The sequence below is a fragment of the Chaetodon trifascialis genome, chromosome 11 (genome assembly GCF_039877785.1).
Source record: "Chaetodon trifascialis isolate fChaTrf1 chromosome 11, fChaTrf1.hap1, whole genome shotgun sequence".
NCBI classification, from domain to species: Eukaryota; Metazoa; Chordata; class Actinopteri; order Chaetodontiformes; family Chaetodontidae; genus Chaetodon; species Chaetodon trifascialis.
Genome location: NC_092066.1, coordinates 19,240,739 through 19,263,651, shown reverse-complemented (window position 1 = coordinate 19,263,651; position 22,913 = coordinate 19,240,739). Strand labels below are relative to the sequence as shown.

At 43.3% G+C, this 22,913-nt stretch overlaps 2 protein-coding genes across 6 annotated transcripts in view; one reads left to right on the top strand and one right to left on the bottom strand.

Moving 5' to 3' along the window:
* The window catches only part of LOC139339487 (annexin A13-like), a 65,060-nt gene that overhangs the window by 32,004 nt on the left and 10,143 nt on the right, over positions 1-22,913 (top strand). The window lies entirely within an intron of this gene.
* Positions 891-22,713, bottom strand: LOC139339485 (abl interactor 1-like). 5 transcript variants are annotated; one of them, XM_070975128.1, is made up of 11 exons: positions 22,473-22,713; positions 15,855-16,022; positions 10,752-10,928; positions 7,648-7,662; positions 7,291-7,394; positions 6,981-7,121; positions 5,866-5,966; positions 5,246-5,461; positions 3,550-3,639; positions 1,347-1,532; positions 891-1,257 (listed from the first exon to the last, which is right to left on the bottom strand). In XM_070975128.1, exons 1-11 carry the CDS (start codon positions 22,587-22,589, stop codon positions 1,082-1,084), a joined length of 1,491 nt encoding a protein of 496 aa, XP_070831229.1. In that variant the 5' UTR covers positions 22,590-22,713; the 3' UTR covers positions 891-1,081. The 5 variants fall into 5 exon arrangements, with proteins under 5 accessions (XP_070831229.1, XP_070831230.1, XP_070831231.1 ...); XM_070975129.1 differs by lacking the exon at positions 7,648-7,662 and having other exon boundaries at positions 10,737-10,928; XM_070975130.1 differs by lacking the exon at positions 3,550-3,639.

Below are 22,913 nucleotides of genomic sequence, written 5' to 3'. Positions count from 1 at the left end.
TCACGTTACAGTTTATATACAAGACAAAGAAGAAACTGTTTTCTTTTTTTTTTTTTTTTGTAATGCGTTCTATACACTCGGCTCACCCTTTCTGACAGCATCCCCACCGGCACAGAGCATAGTAAATACACAACTCCAGGTTGCTTTTGTTCCCTCTTAAACATCTTGTGATTCGGACATCGACAGCATCAAACATTCAGCCGTGTCCTAATGCACTTGTTGATGTTTGTTTGTCCTTTTTTCATAAGGTAAGATGGATGTTTTTGAAAGGAGGGAAGGCTTGGTCTGCTGGTCTACAGAGCAAATAAAGGGGCAGGAGCGTCTGTGCAGCAGAAAGCTGCTCTTCCTCATCTGTTTATCAAATCCTCGTCATACTTCACCGTCTACTGCATACTGGAAATACTGGAAATGTTGGTCGCATCCCAAAATGAACAACAAACCTCCAAAACTAATTCCAAAAAAAGTTGGGAGGCTGAGTTTGCTAATCCTTTTTGACCTTTAGTCAATTGAAAACAGTAAAGACAACATATTTAATGTTTGACTCATCACTTTCATTGATTTTTGTAAATATCTGCTTATTCTGAATTTAACGCAGCAACACGTTTCAAACAACATGCTGCATTATTCCTGTTTTACACAGCATCTTAACTTCTTTGGAACCAGGGCTGCAGATCTTCAAACTCCTCTGATTGTATGTAATTGCTTGTGAGGCAAAATGTGAGGGCTAAAATTAGAAAAGTGCTGCCGACCATTGCAGATGTAACCGCGGTAGCAAAAAGGCTTTTATCTCCCCCCTTCTGTCCACAGTGTAAACTAACAGACCCATGGTCACCCAAAGCTTCAGCACCCTCCTCCTTTGTGCAACGCTTTTTTTTTTTTTTTTGGGGGGGGGGAGCACAACAAAACCGTGCGAGCACAAGCCCCCCGAAAAGAAAACCGTTTGGAAATTCACCATGGCACTTCATTCAGAATGGGAGCTCTATGAACTGCAATCGCTGGACTGCGTACATCTGTACAAGTTCATGGTTTTACCTCTGGTCAAAATTGCAGTGTTGTTTTAGCTGTTTTTTCTTTTCTCGTTTTAGTCAGCATAGTGCATGATGGACTCGACGTAGTTTCCTGGGAAGAGTCCGGTGACGCCGTTGCAGACACCTTCAAACCAGCCGTCATCGTTTTTCTTGATTATGTAGATGATGGCTCCTTCCATGAAGGACAGCTCGTCCTCCTTGTCCTTGGTGTAGTCATAGATGGCCACAACTGGGACAAATAACACCAAACAAAGTTATGACAGAAAAGAATGAAGTTGAACAGCTGATGGGCACACAGTGGGACTTCCTGTCACTAACCTTTCTCTAAGTAAGCCTTGGGGGCCCAGTGGGGGTCTCCATCAGAGTAGGGATCACTGTAATGAACCACTGCAGCCTCCTCTTCCTCGTAGTCCACAGGTGGGGGAGGAGGAGGGGGAGAGGGCTCCTCAAACACACCGATGTCCTCTGGGGGAGGCGGAGGAGGCGGGGCGGGGCTGTCTGTTACTGAACGAGCACAGAGCGAATCAGAAAGAGAGGAGTGCACGATAACGTGTTTGCTCCCCTGATCTGATCTGTGCCTGCAGAGTGTGCGTACATATGCTTCATTTCAAACTTCAATACTTTTTCAAAACCTTTTATTGTTAGTATTCTTCAGATGGATCAGAGTCCATCATGGCAAAGTGACCCTGAACAATATCTGATTCTTTAACTATTTTTGACAACAACAAACATCAAGGTGCAGATGGACAATGGGACTATAGAGCTACATAACACACTCTTCTAAACTTTAAACTAGCATACTTAGATTGTCAAATTCAATTTTCCACGTTTGACCTTGTTGGCTGAACCTTGTTACTGTGAAGACAGACAGGAAACGCGACAGCAGACATGCAGTGATTTCAATGTTCACTAGAGGGCAGCTAAGGGTCCTATTTACTCAAGTGAAGCCATCAGCCAACAGCATCTGCTGCTACTGCTGCTAGTACTACTACTACTACTGTTACTGCTGCTGCTACTACTACTGCTACCACTACTGCTACCACTACTACTACTGCTGCTATTGCTGCTGCTGCTACTCCATTCTGTTTCTGGTCTGGATGCTGATATAAATTTCCAGGAATACAACTGTTGGGAAAACATTGGCATTATTTATTTACTGCCCTTGAGTTCTATGTCTAAAGTACTGAAATTAGTTGTTTTTCTTTACTGTATGTTGGTATGTATGCATATTATCTCTCAGGATGCGCCTCAAAGGGATGTTTAAGCCTCTATTCACTTGTACTCTGGCCTCCTCTACGACATTCACTTAGTTGTACGATTAATATTTTAGTTTCTCCCCTGAGAAATCAGCACGGCGTTTTGGACGTACACTTGAAAGACAGACACCCTGAATGTTCCCTCCAGTCAACAACAGCAACCCTGCACAAGAGGAGTGAAGTTCATACATCCTTTCAATTCCAATCTGCTCACATCCCTTTTTCCACTGGTCTGACAGCTGACTTCAAATCTGTTTAAGCACTGAACTGAAAATGCTTCAACAACAGTTGTCCTGGATGTTTTAGTCCCATCCATGACATCCTTAAGGTCTATGTAAACACAGCAAATGTTACATTTAGTCAGAGTTGAACTATGTAGTTGGCAAGGACTGTATTTAACTGATAATCAACCATTCTCTGTAAAGAATAATAGGAAATTATGATTTAATAAACAAGCACTGATGTGGGCTCTGTTTTGGAGGTGTCATCCAGTATTAAAGATTGGCTCATTTCTCCACTGTTTTCACTTTAAATGTCTCTGTGTTCAGAGCTGTGACCTCTTTCTGACTGTGCCACTCTTTTCTTTGTTCAGTCAGAGGAGCTTCTGCTCATCATACTAACTACTCCGATTTTGTCCCATTTACATACTAATGGCTGTTTCTGCTGCTGCAAATGTAAAAACGCCTCACCTCCTGTGTGCCAGACAGCCTCTGCTGAGACATTCCACAAACACAGCAAAGGTAGAGGGTTTAAGGTTTAAGGCATCATCTATTTTTTATCCGACTGCATGCCTCATGTCCGATGGAGTGCCTCGGCTCGGTGCAGCGGCAGCCTGCGCTACGTCTGACCAGACAAATGCAGACAGTTTTATCGCTACGCAGCTGCATCTCTCCAGATAGGGTGGCGAATCAGGACACGGCATCAGGTCGCATTTTCTCTCGTCAGTGGACAGACAGCACAGGACGCATGCTTTCAGTGATCCATCACCATGGCAACAGACAGACATGTGAGGGGCGTGGGCTCCCCCTCAACCCCGAATACAGTGCGAGAAAAGGTGCACCGAGTGTGGCAAGCCGCAGAGGAGAGTGAGGCAGTGTGTGGACATGTCAGAGATGTGAGAAAAGATGTCTATATATGTAAAGTTGCACATAGAAAGACATTTTTGGAAATGCACAGCAGGTACATAGTGGATTTGATTGGACTGGTGCATGTACATCTCTTGAACTAAGTGTGTATGCATGTCCTTGTATGGATTTTCTACTTACTGCTCTCCTGCATTCTGGCCACAAAGCCGGTCAGAGGGATCTGTGGGGTCAGCTGGACCACTGGAGGGGGAGGCGGAGGAGCCACAGACACTGGAGCAGCAACACCCAGAGACGCACACAAAGCAGCAGAGACAGACAGCGAAGGAGGTGGTAGACAGGGAGAAGGACAGTGACGAGAGAGGAGCAAAAAAGATGTAACAGAGGAGATAAAGTGCAGAATTAAGATGGAGAGAGGGGGGAAAAAAAGAAAACAAAGAGCTTGTGAGTGAGCGAAACACTGCAGGAAGCATTGCTGAGCAACTCATTTACACATTTTCAATCAGTGTTCTTTTGTGTGGCGTTTCTTCAAGCGGGGCTAAAGAGGCATTCATCTCATCTCAGTCTGAGAATCCACCTCATCAGCATCTGTTTGAAGGCAGAGGTTGTAGCTCGCAGTAGATTTCTGCTGCAGCGAGAGAGCTGCAAAGCACCGCACAGACCCAAAAACATGACAGTGGCAAGGTGACAGCTCAGACGCTGTGTGGTAGGAATAACGCAGCAGAGACGTGTGTTCTCACAGAAAAGCAGTGACAGGTGGAGCTGCAGCATCCGTATCTGATCTGAATTAAATGCTGAATTAGCACGGTAGGTCTGGATCAACTCGACATTCAGTCGCACCTTTTACAGTATGTCTCAGCATTCATACGATCTCCATCTTCTGGCCCTGAAATGAGGCTTTTTGCTACGTTGTCTTCCAAAGGGACACGCATGAACCGACAAACAACGAGCAACACAGCTGTCCTCGCTCAAAGACATGATGTCACACACACTCCTGTCAGGTTGGACTCATAAATCACATGTAACAGAGGGGCATCCATCCTCTCACTGGGCAGTAATGTCTTATTATTCTGCTGGGCTCTTTCCATCCACAGCTTTCTCCACCCTGTGAGATCAATGAGCCCCCTCATGTACTGGAACTAGCTTTTTGCGCTGTCAAACTTCTATTATATTCAGCGGCAGACCAAACGTATCTTTCACTTTAATTGCATATGAGGTCTCAGTTTAACTCCCTGGTTGATGGAGCTCGGCTTCATTGTCTCTCTCCTCCCCGACAAGACAGACAGCCTCCCCCTTCTGTGCCAAGGAAGATGCTTGTCCTTTGAGAGAGAAGCCATTAGAGGAGAGTGAAGCCTGCCAAAATAAATTCTACTCTTCTGACAGAAAAATCTGCATATGTCCTGGGTTTCCCCTTGTCTCGCAGCTGTTTGCGTGTTTCCTTCCCTGCAATGCGTCCTGCCTGCCGGCCTGTCTCTCCTGAGCAAGAAGCCTTCTCCTGTCTACTGAAGTGATAATGTCATAACTCAATTAGAAATGGTAATGAAACCCTTTGCACAGCAGTGCTGAGGTGGGAAGGCTTAAACAAGCCTGACTTCAGCAATTACAGCTCATCATTCATTTTCATTAGCCTCTGAAAGGGCTGGCCCATGCGTATCTTTCAGACCCAGAGGACAGTTTTTAGCAGTTTAATATAATTATGGATTGTGGTGAACAAGAAACTGACAACTGCCAAAAAAAGAGTTCACTAATACAATACAAGCTTTATACAACACTGAGTGGCCAAAACCAACATGCCAGCTTCATCAGATTAGACAGGACCATTTCTACACGCCACAGCACTGTAGCATGCATAGATTATTGATGAATAAATGAGTTAAACCTGTGTTCTGTGGATAGGCAGGGCCCCCGTTGATATGGGGCTGCTGGGAGGAGACTGAGGGCGCGCGGCGGTAGGTGCCGGTCGCTGACACCATGGAGGCCGAGGAGGTGGTGGAGGAGTTGTGACGGGAGATCTGGCGGGAGATGGTGCCGAACTGGGACATGGGAATGGGACCCAAGCCGGGGCCCTGGGGCACTGAGGCCGAGGAGGTGGCCACTGTAGGAGAAGAGAGGAGACACGCGAGCGCATTAACACCTCAGCCTGGTTAGTCAGCTTTAGGTGCTGACAGATTTAAAACATTAGCAGCAGTTTTTATAAAAGCAGTCAGTTTCAGTATGTCTCCATGCAGTGTTTTTTCCATAGGACATCAAACAAGCAGAGACACTGAAATAAGACCTGAACAAAGCTGAATGCTGCCAGTTTGTCTACAATTCACATAAATGTCTCCAATATTAAGTGTAACTTAATATCAGTTTGAGTGAATGTGACAAAGTTGATACTCAGGATAAGAATGGACCAATGAAAGTCAGAGAGGACATGAAGGGAGAGCCAGCGAAGAGCCATTAGTGTAAGTGAGTCCACACTGAGGACACCTGTGATGAGCAGCTGCTGAGACTCACCTTGTCCCATACTGGGAGGGGACGGGGTGGGAACTGCTAGAGGGACACCAACTCCACTGCTTCCACTGTTCTCCCTGCCGCCACTACCACCACTGCTGCCACTACAGACAGACAGAGACAGAGAGACAGAGAGAGAGCGAGACAGAGAGAGAGAGAGAGAGAGAGAGAGAGAGAGAGAGCGAGACAGAGAGAGAGAGAGAGAGAGACAGAGAGACAGAGACAGAGAGAGAGACAGAGAGAGAGAGAGAGACAGAGAGAGAGAGAGAGAGAGAGAGAGAGAGAGAGAGAGAGAGAGAGAGAGAGAGAGAGAGACTTTGACTTTGTGGTGATCATTGGAAAATGTATGAGACAAACCTAATTACATGACAGCGTTTGACATCCTATCATTACTCTCTCATATGTCATTCAGGCATAATATTCTTGTCACTGTGGCAACAGATTCTCAGTGAGTGTGCTGTGTGTGTGCCATCTGGGACGTTCACACATGAGCACTGTTCATGCCAGCCTACAGTTACATTTGTAGTTACACAGTGTAACAAAAACAGTTCGAGAGGCTTGTCTGGGATGCAGGAGGAGGAGAAGCACTGTCAGACCTCAAAAGAATTTGAATTTGAAATACTGGTGTGGTCACCATAAGCAAGGGCTAATTAGTCCTAAAAGAGCTTTCAGCAGCAAACACATTGTCTGTGCAGAAGAGACGGTTGTATTTTAATGGGAAATATTGTCTTCATTTTAGGAAACACTAGCACTAGCACAGTAACTTGTTTTTTTGTTGTAGATAAGCAAGTATAATTTATGGATGGATGGACGTATCTGTGCTCCAGCATATAGCTCTGTAATGAAACTATGATTATCAAGTGCTGACCTTAATCTGAGGGCTGTTTTATTCACACTGGCTGAACGTGTCATTCTCCTGCATTGCTGTTCAAACTGTGGAAGAAACTGTATAAAAAGGTGCTACAAGGACTGCGCTGTTCATTTAACATGAAGGTGGCCACTCAGCCTTTTAGCTACTGAACTGATTCCTCTGATTTTGGGAGAAAATTCATTTGGTTGTCTGCAGTTATGAGTATGAAGGTGTCCAAATGCAGAATATATGAGAGGGTCTGTGCTACCTGTGTGTCCTGGGCCTCTGGTTGAGCGAGGCTGTGCGTGCAGGGCTGTGCTGGCTGCCCAGTCGGGCTGGGCTCGTCATGTAGTCGTTGGGCACCACTGGAGGCTTCACTGGCTCCAGGGTCTTGTACGGAGTGTTGCGCCTGGTTATAAGTAAACACAGTCACAGTGGGCTTTTACACATGTGGTACAGTAACAGTACATAAAGGTATACAGCCACATCCTTTACCAAAGAACTACTTTCTCTGTGTAATAATACACAGATGTAGAATGAGAAGAACTCAAAGTATTTTGAAAACTGTGTGTTCTTACCCCAGGGTACCACGACCAGCCATGGGTGGGCTTGGGGGTTTCTGTGTGGGTGGGTTGGTCCTGGAAAGTGTCCCTCCTCGTCCTGCCGCATTATTCCCATGTTGCTAGAGATGCAAAAACATTAAGTTAAAACACTGATTTTGAACAATGTCATTCACTGACACCAGTGTTGGGAGTGTGCAAGTAAAATGGGACGTCGCTCATTGATCGGTATGTCAATGAAGATATACAGGACAGAGGAGTATATGTTAGGAGCAATTATGAAATATAATGTTTCAAATGGGTGCATGGATACCTTGACTAGTTGCAGGTTTATCACTACATGACGAAAAGAAGAGAAAGACAACCATCTCTTACCTTGGCCTTAAGCCACTGAGTGCAAGCAGGCAAAAGGGGAAGACAGAAAAGAGGTTGTTCATTGGTTAATGGTTTAAAAAGTGGGTTTAGTGAGAGCAACTGGGAAATTTAAGCATCATGCATGTAGCCTACAACTATTCTTCATTAACACATTTTCACTATTTAATCCATTTAGTTTAGAAAATGTCAGGAAATAGCAAAGCATGCTCAATTTCGTCCATCAAGGCCAGTGGTCCTCTCGTCTATGATATGTAAATTAATGCTGGCCACACCTTAGTTTGAGTAAAAAGCTTTGTCACAGTTGTACCAGCCTTCCCATGAAGCCATGCTCCCTGAGTGCTCCATGATGACGGCTTTATGTATGAAGTCTGAACAACTACATGCGTCAGCTGCCCAAAAGATTACTGGTACCCATGAATGTGGATATGGAGTCAGCATATTTCTACAATTGTCTCTGTTTTGTCACTGTTGAACTTTACTACCATCTACTGGATTTTAAGATGTATAGCACTGATTCCACCAAGGCCAAATGCCTAATTTTACAATGTTAACAAAAGAGAAAAATCAGTAATCTAAGTGTTCTGTGATTCAGATTTGCTCCAAATTCTCATGGGTTCTTCTTTGGCTCATGCTAAAGGTTTCCACCAAGTTTCATGAAAATGGAGCCAATAATCGTTCTGTAATCCTGCTAAAAACAGACCAACAAATACAAAAACAGCCTCCTTAGCAGAGGTAAATATTGCTTGTTTAGTTTAACCAACACCACAAAACCTAATTCAAAATGCAATCATATAAAAGCAGCAAAAAGTTACATTTCAGATGCTGGCACCATATTATTTGTGGTATTTCACTTAACAAATCACCTCAAAAATTATTTCATTACCAAAAATGACAATTCATTTTGAACTCATCTTGAGTCACATTTTATTCAACATTTATTACAATATTTGGTCTATCATCTGTTACAACAAACCCTTAGACACCTGCCTGTCCGAGATGAAACCCAACCAAACAACCCAATGGAGGTTTTCCACAATGAAGAGGAAGAAATAACTTCCTTTTGTTCCACTTTATAATCAAAAGAGGGAAAAAAATGAAATCACCACAGATCATATACTGAAACTAATCTCCAGCCCTGTTTGTGTGTGTGTATATGAGTCTACTCAGTGTGCCTCAGTGTCTAGACTTGTGTTACAGACTGTAATCAGAATAAGAATCACTTAAATCGCTAGACACACTGGAAATAATGAGCAGTGCTGAGCTACATGCTGCTGTGCTGACGTTTTAAGCTCAGAAAAAAAAAAAACCCCAACTAGGCAGTAAAACCTAGAGGTCATAAATAACAGCAATGAGGTGTTCAGACCATTGGAGTGGCTGTAATGTGGCTGAAACTATGTCACCCCGGCAACTGGCAGTAATGCCAGTAAAGGCTGTTAGGGTGGAGGGGTGACAGTCATCTGTAAATGTGTGAATGGGTCTTTGCATGCTCAGGTCTGACTTCCCATCCAGCCATGAAAGGCCGAGGGGAGATGATCACACCCCGAGCGCTCGAGGGGATCCACCGCAGCCAGGAGCAGAGAGGCTGCAGGCATGCTGTGCCATTAAGCTGCTATTTCCCACACAGTATAAACACACCACGAACACGCGAACACACACAAACACACCCACACACACGTGGGTTAATATCCTTCTCAGAATACTGTATGAGTCCATCGAGTGTCTGATGCAGTTGTGAGTATGAAATGATATCAATCCTTCTGAATTATTCACAGACGTGTGTGTGGGAGAGAGGGAGTGTTCAGGGGGGAAAAAACATGGATGAGATATGCAATTCTGTCTGCACCCAGGCAGATAGACGGCACATTCATGAACGAAAACGCAGCTACACACACACAGACACACAGAAATCACAGAGAATTTAAAATGAACCAGTAGCCAAGCAGTCTTCAAAGCTCAGAAGTTTTCTTCCTTGCTGAAATAACCCTTCTAACCCTTATTAAAATGACTAAATTAAAGGTGCCCCCCAAATGTTGACTCCCAAAATTGGTCTGAGTCATACGTTTTTATGTGCTGGCAGCCTGAGCTGCTTTTTTCCTATGCAGGCATATTTTCCAGCATCGACGCTGATCTGCACTGATTTCTGCAGAGATCCATCATCTACCGCATCCATGAATGATGCTTCATTTGCATCGCGGGCCGTGCCAAATTCGTCTCAGCGTGAGCCAGCTCTCAGAGGAGGAAACACGAGCTTTTGAATTTGAATCAGTCCGTGTTTGAAAATCAGTTGACGGCCACTATCTCAACAGAGGCAGAAGGGGATGAAGAGGCCGAGTCGAGCGCGCTGTGGAAATGTGTGACGCCGGCGATCGATGCACTGTGCGCACAAACACACAGAACGCTCTGTGAAAGGAGAAAAAGAAGAAGAGGGGAGAGGAGACGGCGGATGGATCATGTGGAGAGAGAATAAAAAATTGAAGAGTGAGCCGGAAAAAGGGTTGAAAGAATATTTTCCCACAATTCAATAAGGGGATGTGATGGTGCGAGTAGCACTTGGCCAAAATGTCTCTTGGACGCCACACGCAAACACACATTTGTATGAACTTCCAGCTCAGGAAGTTGTTACTGGGCATGAACCAAACGTGTGACAAGCAAAGCTCCCTCAGCCACAGTCAGCCTCCATCTTAGCGTCTTCCTCCTGGACGACTGTTTGTTACATTTTGTGTTTCTGTGCTTAATCAACTAAAAGGCCAGCGTATTGATCGGCTTGCAGTGTGAGTGGAGCTGCCCAAGTGAATTATGAAAGCAGACGGTCACTTTGTTCGCATGAAGGTGCCAGGTGTGAACTCCACTAAGTGCGTGTTTTCCTGTCTAGCTACATTGATTAACACTGGAAATCCAGACGGAACATCAAAGTAATGACTTTGGCTGCAACACTCTGGCTGTGGTGAAGACCGGCAGCTGAAAAGTGAAGAGTAACCAGGAGGCTCTTGTTGTGGGTAAATAAATGTAATGCAGATTAAAGTCTGTGCCTTCCCTCAAACCTGTTTACACTGAAACAAGCTGTCAGGGATGTACTTTGACGTAATGACCAAAATCCCTCTTACTTTGACGCCGTGTCCCACATCATCCAGCAGCGTGTAGTCGATGGGCTTTCGTATGTAGCGCACCGGCCGCTCCATGTTGCCCGGGGCGATGATCTTGTGGGTGCGAGACGTGTTCTTATTTGTGGTCAGGATGCCGATCTCTCGACGTGCCACCTTCTCTTTATGAATATCCACTGTCTGCAGGAGAGAGGAAGAAAGATTTTTACCGTACTTCTCATATTGTAAATAATAATAAAACTACATGTATTCACTTCTACTCCAGAGTTGCCAAGACAGGTTATTATTAGAGACATGCATGATTTCCCAGTAAAGAGATTGGATTATATTTTACTAAAAAGGCCTCCCCAGTGCATGTTACAGTAATTTGCTTTTAATGCAAACGCAACAAATCCTCCATCTGTTTCACATTAAAAGCCTCCCAGGAGCTCAGGGGGCATTACTGCCTCCTTCCCCTTCCCTGGAGGGATTTTATTAGAAAGTACTTTCAAGTAAGTGTTCGATTTCAACGGCAGCTAAACACGACAAAAGTACGGCGAAGCTTTTTTTTTTCTTCTAGAAATTTTTAGAACCCATCTTAAAGCGTTCAAATGTTTGCATCAGGAACACCCGTCGGGTCCCTGTTTGAGGTCTCATTTCCTTACAGTTTATCAGTCTTTTCAATTAAGCATACTTATGGTTTCTGTATTTACTATTTATTTAAGCTTTTTTTCCTCATAAACGACTATCATTTGAGCACATTTCCTATTATTTGAGACCCAGTGATTATTTGAGTGGCAATGTTTTTTTGTTTTTTTTTGGCCTGTGCTGAACAAATCTATATAGCACTTGCTACACTCTACAGCTGGAGTCAAGCATTTCATAATTGATGCTTTCAGCCCATGTTGTGTAAAATCAATTAGCAGCAGAACGCAGCAAAATGAACATATTCATATAAAAAAAGATAATCACGCTTTTTGAATTTCACACAGTTGAATCCTCAGAGGCTTTTAAATGCCCAGGCCTCCCACTGCTTGGACATCCACTCTGGGTACAGCCTTTGAACTCCTACTGACCCATTATTCTGCTATTTTACTGGTCTACACCCTGGGGCCCATTTGACGAAGCTCCCCTTTAAGCCCTTGCACCAGAAGTAATTGGAAATACCAATGACCTCCATCTCTTCTGCGATTACAGTCATCATTGCTCACAGCACCCATTCACAGCAGGCCCCTTACAGAGCGGCCTTCAATTTATGAATGATAGATGAAGCTGGAAGGAGTGGAGGATGAAGGGAAGGAGGGAAAGCTGAACGAAAGGTGGTGAAGAAGGAGGGAGGACGGACAGCTACATCTGTGAAATATGAGGTCACGCTTGGGAGAAGAGTGCTGACGAGTCTGAGTGTTATTAAGACCCGTATGACACATCCTACTGTAAATACTGCGCCTCTCCCTGCACTGGTGCATACTACAGACTCATTTGACAGCAAATAAAACACATACATGTGTGTGAGTTTACATGTACATGTGAGTGCAAGTAGCTGTGTAGTCGTATGAGTGTGCGAGAGCCACACAGCAACGAGGTCGCACATCAATCACCACTCATCCAGTCAACCCGGCAGCTCCACTGCTACCACCACCTCCCTCTGAGGGCTGGAGACGAGGAATCCAGCCGAGACTGAAAGTCTGACAGACGCTGTGAAGTTGACCTGAGACTATACCGAGAACATGCAAGGCTCTTTTTTTAGGAGCGGAAACTGAAGCGACACGCCCAGCTTCAGCTGGGAAATAAGAAGAAAGAGACCCGCCTATTTCCTGCCAGTGATAGGGGAGTAGAGGTGCAGAGCAGATTAGAGAAAGAGAGAACGATACAACTGAGAAAGACAGTGAGAGATGTACTGTATGTCAAACTAAAAGCAGATTCTGGTGGGCTGTCTCGATCAAAAAGAAGAAAGTAAAGCGTTGATGGGATGGATGCTAAGAAAGATTTTAGTCTCTCTTTAAATTTAAGGCACCTTTCCCAAACAACAAGCGCAGCACAGCCCCTGTCTATACTGCAATCCCAATAAAAAGCCTTATAAACTGAAGCTGCAGTGCAGCGAGCGTGGCCCACATCTGTAGGTGAAGACTGGACCCTGTCAGCTTCGTTCCAGCATGTCCTCTACATGCACACAGCGAGAAACAAAGCCATCTAAGTGAGGCAATCGTTCTGACAAATCTAGACATAATAACTGTTACCTAATCGTTGACGACAGACCTCTGTCTGCCCTTCCTGCACTCTCTCAATCTCATTTTTCTTGTGTAATCTCTTCACTCTAATAAACATCTGGTTGTCTGCTCAACCTCTGCAGCGAGCAGATGGTGCAGCTGTGATTTTCACTGCTGGATCTATACAGTAGTTTCAGCAAACGATAACTCTGTGTTTCAGCAAACGATTAGTCTCTGCAGTGCAGTCGAACAAGATGCATGTTTGTTTCTACTCTTGTTGAAGTGTTACTGGCAAGAGGGAAATATGACGAAGTCCGTATTGAGACTCCAAGGCGTGTCAGCAGACGTGTGACTTCAGACATCAACGACCTCATATATGGCTGTCTGTACATGTCTGTACATTTGGGCAATTCTAAGGTGGACAGAACATTCTGGAGTTATGAATGAATCCTCACAGGTGCCTGTGAACGTGTCGTTACCAGGATTTGAATTTACCCTCAGTTCTGCACTAAAGAGGATTTGACCAGTTGAAATGGAGGCACACTGAGCTGATGACAGCTTCTGAGAAAAAAAAGGAACAGATGAATCAGGAAGAAAACATGAGGCCCTTTTCTTTTCTATTCTTTCTGCGATGCAGAAAACAGGGACAGAATCAGGGAACTTCAAATAAAAATCAACCGTAGAAGGCAGAAATTGCCAAAATGTAAAATGTAGTTTAGAAAAATTAAGGTTTTCCCTACAGCTGCAATCGTTTTTCACAGCGCATAAGTCACATGAAGAGAAAATAAACTATGCTGCTATGTTTCGGTATCCATGTTTAGGCATGACCGTTCAATTTAAGTGACACACACACACACACACACACACACACACACACACACACACACACACACACACACACACACACACACACACACACACACACACACACACACACACACACACACACACGGGCTGCAACAGCCCTGCTTTGATTGAACACGCTGTTGTTTTGCATTTCGGTCGTAGCATTCCTTGTATAATTTTGTCTGCTCTGCTGTGGGCTTTTAAATCCTACAGTGATGGGACTTGGATTTGGCAGCAATGTTTGGCTACCTTCTCTTTCCAATCCCATTTTAACTCTTTCAAGTCAAGACAATTTGCACAACCTAAGCCAGAAAAACACTTGGCAAAACCAAGCAAGATAAAATTTAATTTCTTGGGCACATCACTGCTAAAATAATGAATGGAAGCCCTGAAGACATACCTGAGATGCATGGAAATTAAATGAACTTTTCTCAGGAGTAGAAAAACTTGAGGCATTTCCAACCCATCTGCGCCTGAGACAGCTACTGGATTTATAAATGATACCACTTTCCATATATTTTTTTTTCCCAATGTAAACATGCCTATTTGATAGCCCTTCATGAGGTCAGCTGGGTTTACTAAGGTTGGACACAGATGGGAAGTTAACAATATAATTGCCCCGTGTTTGTTTATTATATGCAAACAAGCAAAAGACACTCTGGTGCCCTTCCTCGTCCTAGTCAAAACAATGTGTATCATTTTGAAATGTTTCCAGGCAACACAATGAAAAGTATTGGTGTAATTAATAACTTAAATGGCAGCTGCATTCAGTTTGTTGTTCCTGTTCCAGAGCTCTTGTGGTGTGCATACTGGCTCATTGGCTTGGCTTCATCGGTCCTCCCATATAGAACAATGCCATGGACAGACTGGGGCTAAGTCTTCCCCTAGATTGACTGTGAGAGACAAAAATACCACCTACAGTTAAGTGACTGACTTAACAGCGTCTGAAGCAGAAAAATCAAGGTGGGGCTGGGTGCATAAAGCACCACTGACCATCTCTAAAGGATCAATAAAAGCCTTTCATTATTCGTCATTAGACTGTACCTAACTGTACTCTGATAGCTGTACTCTGGAGCTGAAAATGCTAACCAGGCAAAAGAGCTGGCGTCAGGATTTCACTTCATCCCTGACAGGCTTAATGAAGCACGTAGAGAGGGGACGGGGGGACATTCGCTGGCTGACAGGCCGGGTGGCCGCATGAAGCACACAGAGAGACAGAGCGAGGACTGCTGATGAAGCAAGACAGACTGAAGAGGGGCTGTGGAGGTTTGACAGCTCGAGCATGATCCATGGACCTGCCATAGCTGTCTGTCTTTATATGTCAAATGTGTCATGTTGCACTGTGGGATTAGCAGACAGAATAAAACCAGCAGGCTTGTACTTTTTTTGCACTTGAATAAGATTCATCTTCAGAAAACACTCCTCAGATTTTATTTATTTAAGATAATATAATATAAGATTTATTCCACTTGTTCTGCTAGTCATTTCTTTTTTATTGCCATTTAGCAACAGTCAATAAAACTGCTTCCTGCAGATGTTTCACATTAAAAGCCTACCACTAAAGGGACAGATTGTGCCTGACCAGACAGCTTTTAATCTGAAACATCTGTGCAGGAAATTCTGAGTTTCACTGACATCAACTGAGCAGTGATCGAAACAATGGCCAAGCGGAAACGGATGGAAATCATTGCTGAATGAAAACAGTAATTCTGTTAGATCTGACAAATTGGTGGTGAGTATCACATGACTGCTGTGGAAATGTGCATGATCCTGGATTCATTGAGACAACAGGTAAACATGGACTGAGATTTGAGTTTGTATTAACATCAAACAGAATCAACAACAAATGAAAACAGGAGTAGATCAGAAAACAGGGAGACATCTGACTACAATGTGACATTTAGACTTCTAAAACATAAGAAATTGGACTGTGTTTACTAAAGGCCTGTTTCAAATAAAGGCTTTGTTCTCTTTGTGGATGAGGTGAAGAATGCCCTCAAGCCATGATGCATTTACATAAATGCAATTTATTCATGCATGCAGTATGTGTATTTTCCAGGACTGTGGCGTGTACCTGGGAGATGTGGTTGATGGAGGACTCCATGCGTCGTAGTTGCGAGGCCTGGATGTCCAGCAGCTGCAGCACATTGTTAGCTAAGGCATTGATCTGGTAGGCCACGCTGGCCAGAGACTGGGTGGTATAGGCCTTAGTCTCCTCCAGGGCCTTCTTCTTGTCTTGAGCCTAGCAGAGAGAGGACACATGATCAGAGAGGAAGAGACAACACAAGTCAGAAAAATAAGTGGAAGGATGTGAGGGTTGAAGAAATGGTGAAGTTGGCGGAGTGAAGTAAGGTATAGGCTTCAGAAAACTGAAGAGGAAATGCGGCACTTTCACTGTTACTCCCCTATCAGCTGAGCGGCCGTGAGTGAGAGGGCAGCTTTCATTTGACAGGACCATTCGTTCGACCGTTTCTTAACTGCAAAGCCCGGTTAAGATCTGAAGGGACGTGAACAAGAGTTTAGGATTCTCAGAGGGAATGGCTTTGTCGACACAAAGCAGCCTGACACTGGACAACAATATCTTCCGAATAACTCAGATGGACTACATGGGACAGGTGCATGGAGGGAACTGAGCCCAGTGAGCAGGAATGCCAAGACGTTTCATAGGATCCCAAATCTCCACCCGGCTGCTCAAACCATCTGTTTCTGGATGCCTTTAAATAGCGGAGGGACTGAATGGACATATTTATAGTTTGGAAACAAAACTTGGACAATACAGCCACACAGAGAACTAGTCCAATAGGGGACTGCCAGTATTTTGCAGGGAACTGGAAGCTGGATTGCAACTATCAATTATTTAATTTTACGATTCTATGGATTTTATTGTTTCATTAATAAATTACTCATTGAGTACACAAAATATCCAAATTGCCAAAAGCCTACCAAAAGTTGAAAAGTATGGCGTTTTATCAAAAAACAATATTTAAAACACACGCAAGTTGCTCAGTTTACACACATATGAAATGAGGCTGATCTTTACCATTTTATATACCACAAAATGCAAATGATTAGCATCTTACTCAACTAACCGCTTAATTGGTTAATCACTTCAGCATTGTGTCACATCCTTCATCAGAGTACAACTTGTTTTTTTACGATGCTTCATGGAGGAAGAAGAAGCTGCCCTTTGCATCACTGACCAACACACAGAACTGAACAATCAAATGACTTGTAGTTACACAGGCGCTATGAACTGAATCTAAATATCTTAAGGCATGCAATATGTAATAAATATAAAAAACTAAACCCTCTTGTGTGTGAGACTTGGTATTTGTGCAAAGAAAAAGTGATATTTTAGGAAATATGCTTATTCACTTACTTTCCAAGAGTTAAATGAGTAGATCAACATCTCCTACTCTTTGCATTAAGTACAAAGCTAGAGGCCAGAAAATAAAAAACTTAGCTTTGCATAAAAACTGGAAGAAGGGGGAAACTACTAGCTTGGGTCTCTCCAAACCAAAGTTTAAAAAAACATGCCCACAAAGCAGCACCTCTGAAGTTCCGTTATTAATTCAATTTGCTTGTTTAATGTAAACAAAACCAGAGCAGCAAAAAACAAGTTGTGGTTTTATGAGAAGTTGCTGAAACATGCTACCTGTTTCCCCCTGTTTCCTGTCTTTATGCTAATCTGAGCTAATCCTCTTGTGACTCTCGCTTCGTACTTAAGGGACTGATATGAGAGCGGCATCAATTTTCCCATGTAAAGAAAGCGAATAACTGTGCTGTCAAACTATTCATTTAAAAAGGCTTTTCGCCACAGAGTCTGATCTGTTGCTGTAAGCTGTTCAGCCACTATGATTATTTTGTACGTGCCACAAAGGCCAAACAACAATTTGGTATGTGTGTGGTAGCAGGAGGCTAACAGCCTGTAACACCATGAAACCACTTAACAACAGGACCACCTGCCCACCTGCTACCCTGCAAACCACCTGCAGCACCAATATCTGTTGCAGATGTCTGGTGGGGCCTGCAGGTCTGTGACTGCTGGTATGTAAAACACAGAGTTAGAGGATGAAACACTGCTGGCTTACTCAGTGTTATCATAAAGACTGGAACTGGTCCTTGAAAAAAAAAAAAGCTTGGAAAATGCTGATGTATGTGTCCAGGACATGTGCAGACTGCTGAATCACATTGCAGAGTCACATTTTGCATTGTCACATTTTGCATTCTCATGAGTCACTTCGACACAAAGGTTTTAATAAAATACAAAAAACACCTACAGAGAATAACAATAGACACAGATACACTACACACTGTTATCTTCAACAGAGTGCTACGTACAAACGAGACGGAGATGGAGGACGAAAATGTGTGAACTGGGATTTAAAGTTAGGTTAAAACTTCAAATGGTATCAAACTAATTAAAAAAGTCTGAAAATATCCTGCATAGAAAACCCACGGCAATAATAGCATCATCCTAATACGCATTATTCGCTGTGGATCTCTCCCTCTCCTATTAACTGTCTCCTGCTTTGAGTTATTATGTTTCATATTAAGCTTACAAAGGGCTTTTTGTAAGGGCTCCACTTGGAATAAGCACCCAGATCCTGACAATGCCCCAAAATAAAGCAATTTCTGAGTGCCATATCATACCGAACACCAGGTCTGACACTGGAATATCATTAACCTCATGAGTCATGAATGAAACAGCCATGAGTCAGAGGGGTATCATATGAGCAGACGAGGGGATTTTGGCGGGGTCAACATCAGTAAAATATGAAGTAGATTCATGGGCTTCTGTCTAACACCCCTTTCTCCACACTTCTTGAAGACAGGAAAAATGATCCTTTCAAAAAAGTGCCATGCGAACATATTGATTGGCACTTTGTGGTTTAGATATGCAAACCACATACTGCGACAAAATGAGGAAGGCAGTGCTCATTTAAAGCTTGAGCATTCACCAACCTAAAATTTTAAGACCTGTCTACAAACCAATAGCAGCAAAGGCCCATCAGTATCCCAAAAGCAGCTTTGATATCATCCAAAGACTTGCTATTTTAGTATATAAAGTCCTTAAGAAAGGCACTAACAAAGCTGAGCTCTGCTTTCATGCCACCCATCATCCTGTAGGTGACAGTCTTTTTTCAAATGGCTCATTCCAAATATCTCATCTAAGAATAAAACTCTTCTTCTCCAGCATCACAGAGTGGATTTACATATCAGGCCATGAATTTCTAATATGGTGTTTTGTGCTATTTTGCAATTCCAGCTGACAGTATGAACACATAAAGTGCATTTCTAACATGTTTTCCCCAAAGGATTATGCAGATCTATGTCACATCAACACCACCAGGTATTATAATCGCCTCTATAACAACAGTATGTGACTAAAGAGATTCAAAAATGTGGTTAGCCACTGAGAGTAATAAGCTAAATTAAGAACTGTATTCAGAATACAGCAACATATTCCACACTCAATGTTACTGTCCACAATATGAGCAGATGCTATTAAGGCCTGCACAGCCCCCTTACTCTTAATTCCTTGTTGTGTTTGTCAAGCTATTCATACGCATGCACTTATGTTTCTACTGTCCCCGAAGAAATCATTATTAAGGAGAGACCGCATATATGCATCTTCATATTGCAGGCAATATTTTGCATATTGCAGTAGAAACAGTAGTGAAGGGGATGAAAAGCATCATGCATCTATTTCTCATAATAAAAAAGAACCTATACATTTGTAAACAACATTGGATTCCTGGGGTGTCGAGCAGAGGGCATGGGGGTCCTTCCCCAAAAAAAGAAATAATGGCACACTCTTCTGCAATTTCACATTTATATTCTGGGGGAATTATTAAAAACTTGACTTAATCAGTTTTTGCAGCTCAGTAATCTCCCACTTTCCATTAAGGGAAATACTTCGTGTTTAGATTTTCAAGTCAATTATTTGTACGGTTATTGAAAAATGAATCTCATTCACTTGTACACTGCTGCCAGATTTCCTGAGAAAGACCTAAATCTTGTCTGCTTCACCCCCAAAAATGTAAGGCAAATTAATTTAGAGAACACAGACAATAAATCCACAGATGAAAGGAACCTGCCAATATGGGAACAGCTGGTTTTTCAAATATAATGCAGAGGAAGCAACATGAGTGCAGTGCTAGTTGTTATTGTGAGAATCGCCATTAGGCTCCTCATTTATCTTTACCTGCTTCACACAGATCAATAACTTTAACTGCCCTCTCATCATCACCACCATCACCACCACCATCATCATCATCATCATCATCATCATCATCATCATCATCATCATCATCATCATCAATCCTCAGTTTGGTCTGAAATGGTCGTATGAAAGAGGGAACCAATCTTTGAATGAAATCTACTAATCTTTCAACACTCCTATGAAGGAAAAACAATGACAACAAAAAAAAAACCATGTGTCCTCATAATTAGATATTTTTATGACACTTTTATGACACTTTTTTTTATGAAACTTTCCAAATCTGCTACGGCTCAGATTTCTCGGTCCACTGTGCGTGGAAGTACTCATCATTGTCTTTGTCTCTTTCAACTACACACACACAGACACACACAGACGCAACAACAATGAAGGTGATAAATCTTATTAGAATGATGCCAACTAATTCCAAAAAACAATCACAGTGCATTCTGGGCATTAGTCACATCGTGAGGCTCATACAGGAAAAAATGCACTGTGTTATTATTGGTTTCCGAACATGTTGGCGTACAGAAATAGGCAGTATGATGCAAACACGTTTCAGTGATGAGAATTCACCAAACATATTTCTTATCATTGCTGTATCACATATCATTTCTAGAAAATATCAGGGATTTCTTTCTTGATCCAACCGTGATGTGAAGGACACAACAATCTCACATTTAAATCAGATATGAACACGTCTGTTGACAACACCTCACATATGTGGTTTTTCACTTCCTTTAGCTGTGACTTGTCAGTATGAATTTCACTGCGTCAGAATTTACACAAATTCCAAACTGATGATTCATGACCATCATCGACCAAAAAATTTCTGGAGTTGGGGTGCAAGAGACTTAATTCTTGTCCTTGCTAGGTTTTATTCACAAGTTTATGGATGATATCACATAAATGTGTGCCTAGCAGAGACACATGGGGGTCAAGCTATCAACCTGATGTTCCTAACAAGATGTAGTCTGCCAAAAGAGTCATTTAGTGCCCACACATACAAATTACTGACATTTAAAACATCACCAAGCAAAATCCTCAGATAGCTTTCTGCATAATGATACTGAGGTGAGGACACAGAGTTGTGTCTGCTTGTCAGCATCTAAACCCATATTCAAGCAGCACCTACGCTGCGTTTCTGGTGACAAGCAGGGCAAAGCGACCTGATGTGTTATTATGGGATAACTGTGGGCTTTCTCAGAACCACAGTCAAAAAACTGCCATGCTGGAGCACGGCAGGGCTTCTGGGGTGTGCTACACTGCTGTTCACACCACACCACACCATTCACCCCAGTTATATCATCTGAGAGATGTCAGCTCACTCTCTCCCCACATTCACTGCTACATTTACTGACTCTCGCCACAGCAAAGTAACAGGGTGGCGAGGTTTATTGCGAGGAAATCTTCTGGCTAGAAATCCTCAAATTGTTTTAATGTTTTTATACAAATTGATCATTGCAATTTTGTCTGCTGTTGAACATGTACAGAAGTGAGTCACATTTTACAGTATTTGTAGGTGCAGATGTAACACAACCAGCAATAGTGTCTAATGATAAAATTAATAAACTGTAAGAAAAACTTGCACGTCCCCGCCTTGGTCCCCAGTTTGTGAAGCACTGCTTCTACTGATTGACACTTCCTGACACTGATTCAACATTCAGCCTGTTCATGTAAAAACAAGCTGACACACCTATCAGCTACCTGCACTGTGCATTGGATTGCAAGCAAATGATCTATGGACATGCTCTGGAGCCATGTTAGCAGTCGCATGATAACCTGCACCATGGAGCTTCACCACACATCTCCAGCCTTGCATGACTTGTGTTTTTCCCTTAAAGTCTTTAAGGACTTGGCCTACATAAGGATATCCACTAACGAGCAGCCTCACAGATGTGAGATGCCTGCTGCCTGCATGGCTAATAGGAAAGACGTTAGCCCAGTGCTCGTGAGTAGGGTGTTTTTGATCAATATGCTACAGTTTATAGCGGCTAAGCGTTTAGCTAATGGTATTTTTGCTAACATCATAATTTTTCAGGTCTAAAAACAAGCGTATGACGCCCGTTTGGTTGGAGCCATGTGAAAAAAGAGCCGAGGTTATTTTCTGTCTCAGGTATCACAGAATGCAGTCGGTGACAAATCACTTGGTCGTTATCACGACACACCCTCTGAAAGCCCCCAGCAGCTCTCCACACGTCGAGCGGGGGCTTTCAGTGTGAACACGGCTCTGATAAACCGGGCCAACGAGCCAAAAACGAGAAAATGACGACACACACGGCACCGAGCCGCGGCTGAACCGCGATACCGGCGAGAGCAGACCTCTCCGTGTAGCGGTTTGAGGATCCCTTTCGTGGCGACCAGCATTTCCTGTCTCTGTGGTTTCGCTCACTTCTGCTACAACACCGCAGACACGACGGAGATAACGGACAGATTCACCGAATTCAGCGGCCGTTCGGCATCTCTTACCTGAACATAATTGTTTTCACAGTATTCCGCAACCCGGGACAGGTTCTGGTAGCTTTCCACAAGAGCTCTTTTGCCGGCAGGGATTTCCTCCTCTAATAGCATTTGTAGCTCTGCCATCTTACATCCCTTTGCATTTCTCTCCTCTCCGTCCGTTTCAGCGAGGCGAGGCGGTGATGCTGTGGTGTGTTGCTGAGAGAGGGGCTCCCCCGCCTGGCTTTGAGGGGCCGCTGGCCTCCGATTCACAACAGCCCCTGACAAATGGCAGCTACGTAGTAAACGGTGGCCGGTGATTGGCTAAGAGAGCGAGGGAGAAGAGCAGTAGACCAATGACTTCTCACTGTAATGACGTGTAAGTCTATAATGTGAACGTAAGTTAAAACAGTAATAATAGTAATAATAATAGAAAATAATAATCATTTTGGCCTTCTATTATCATTATTA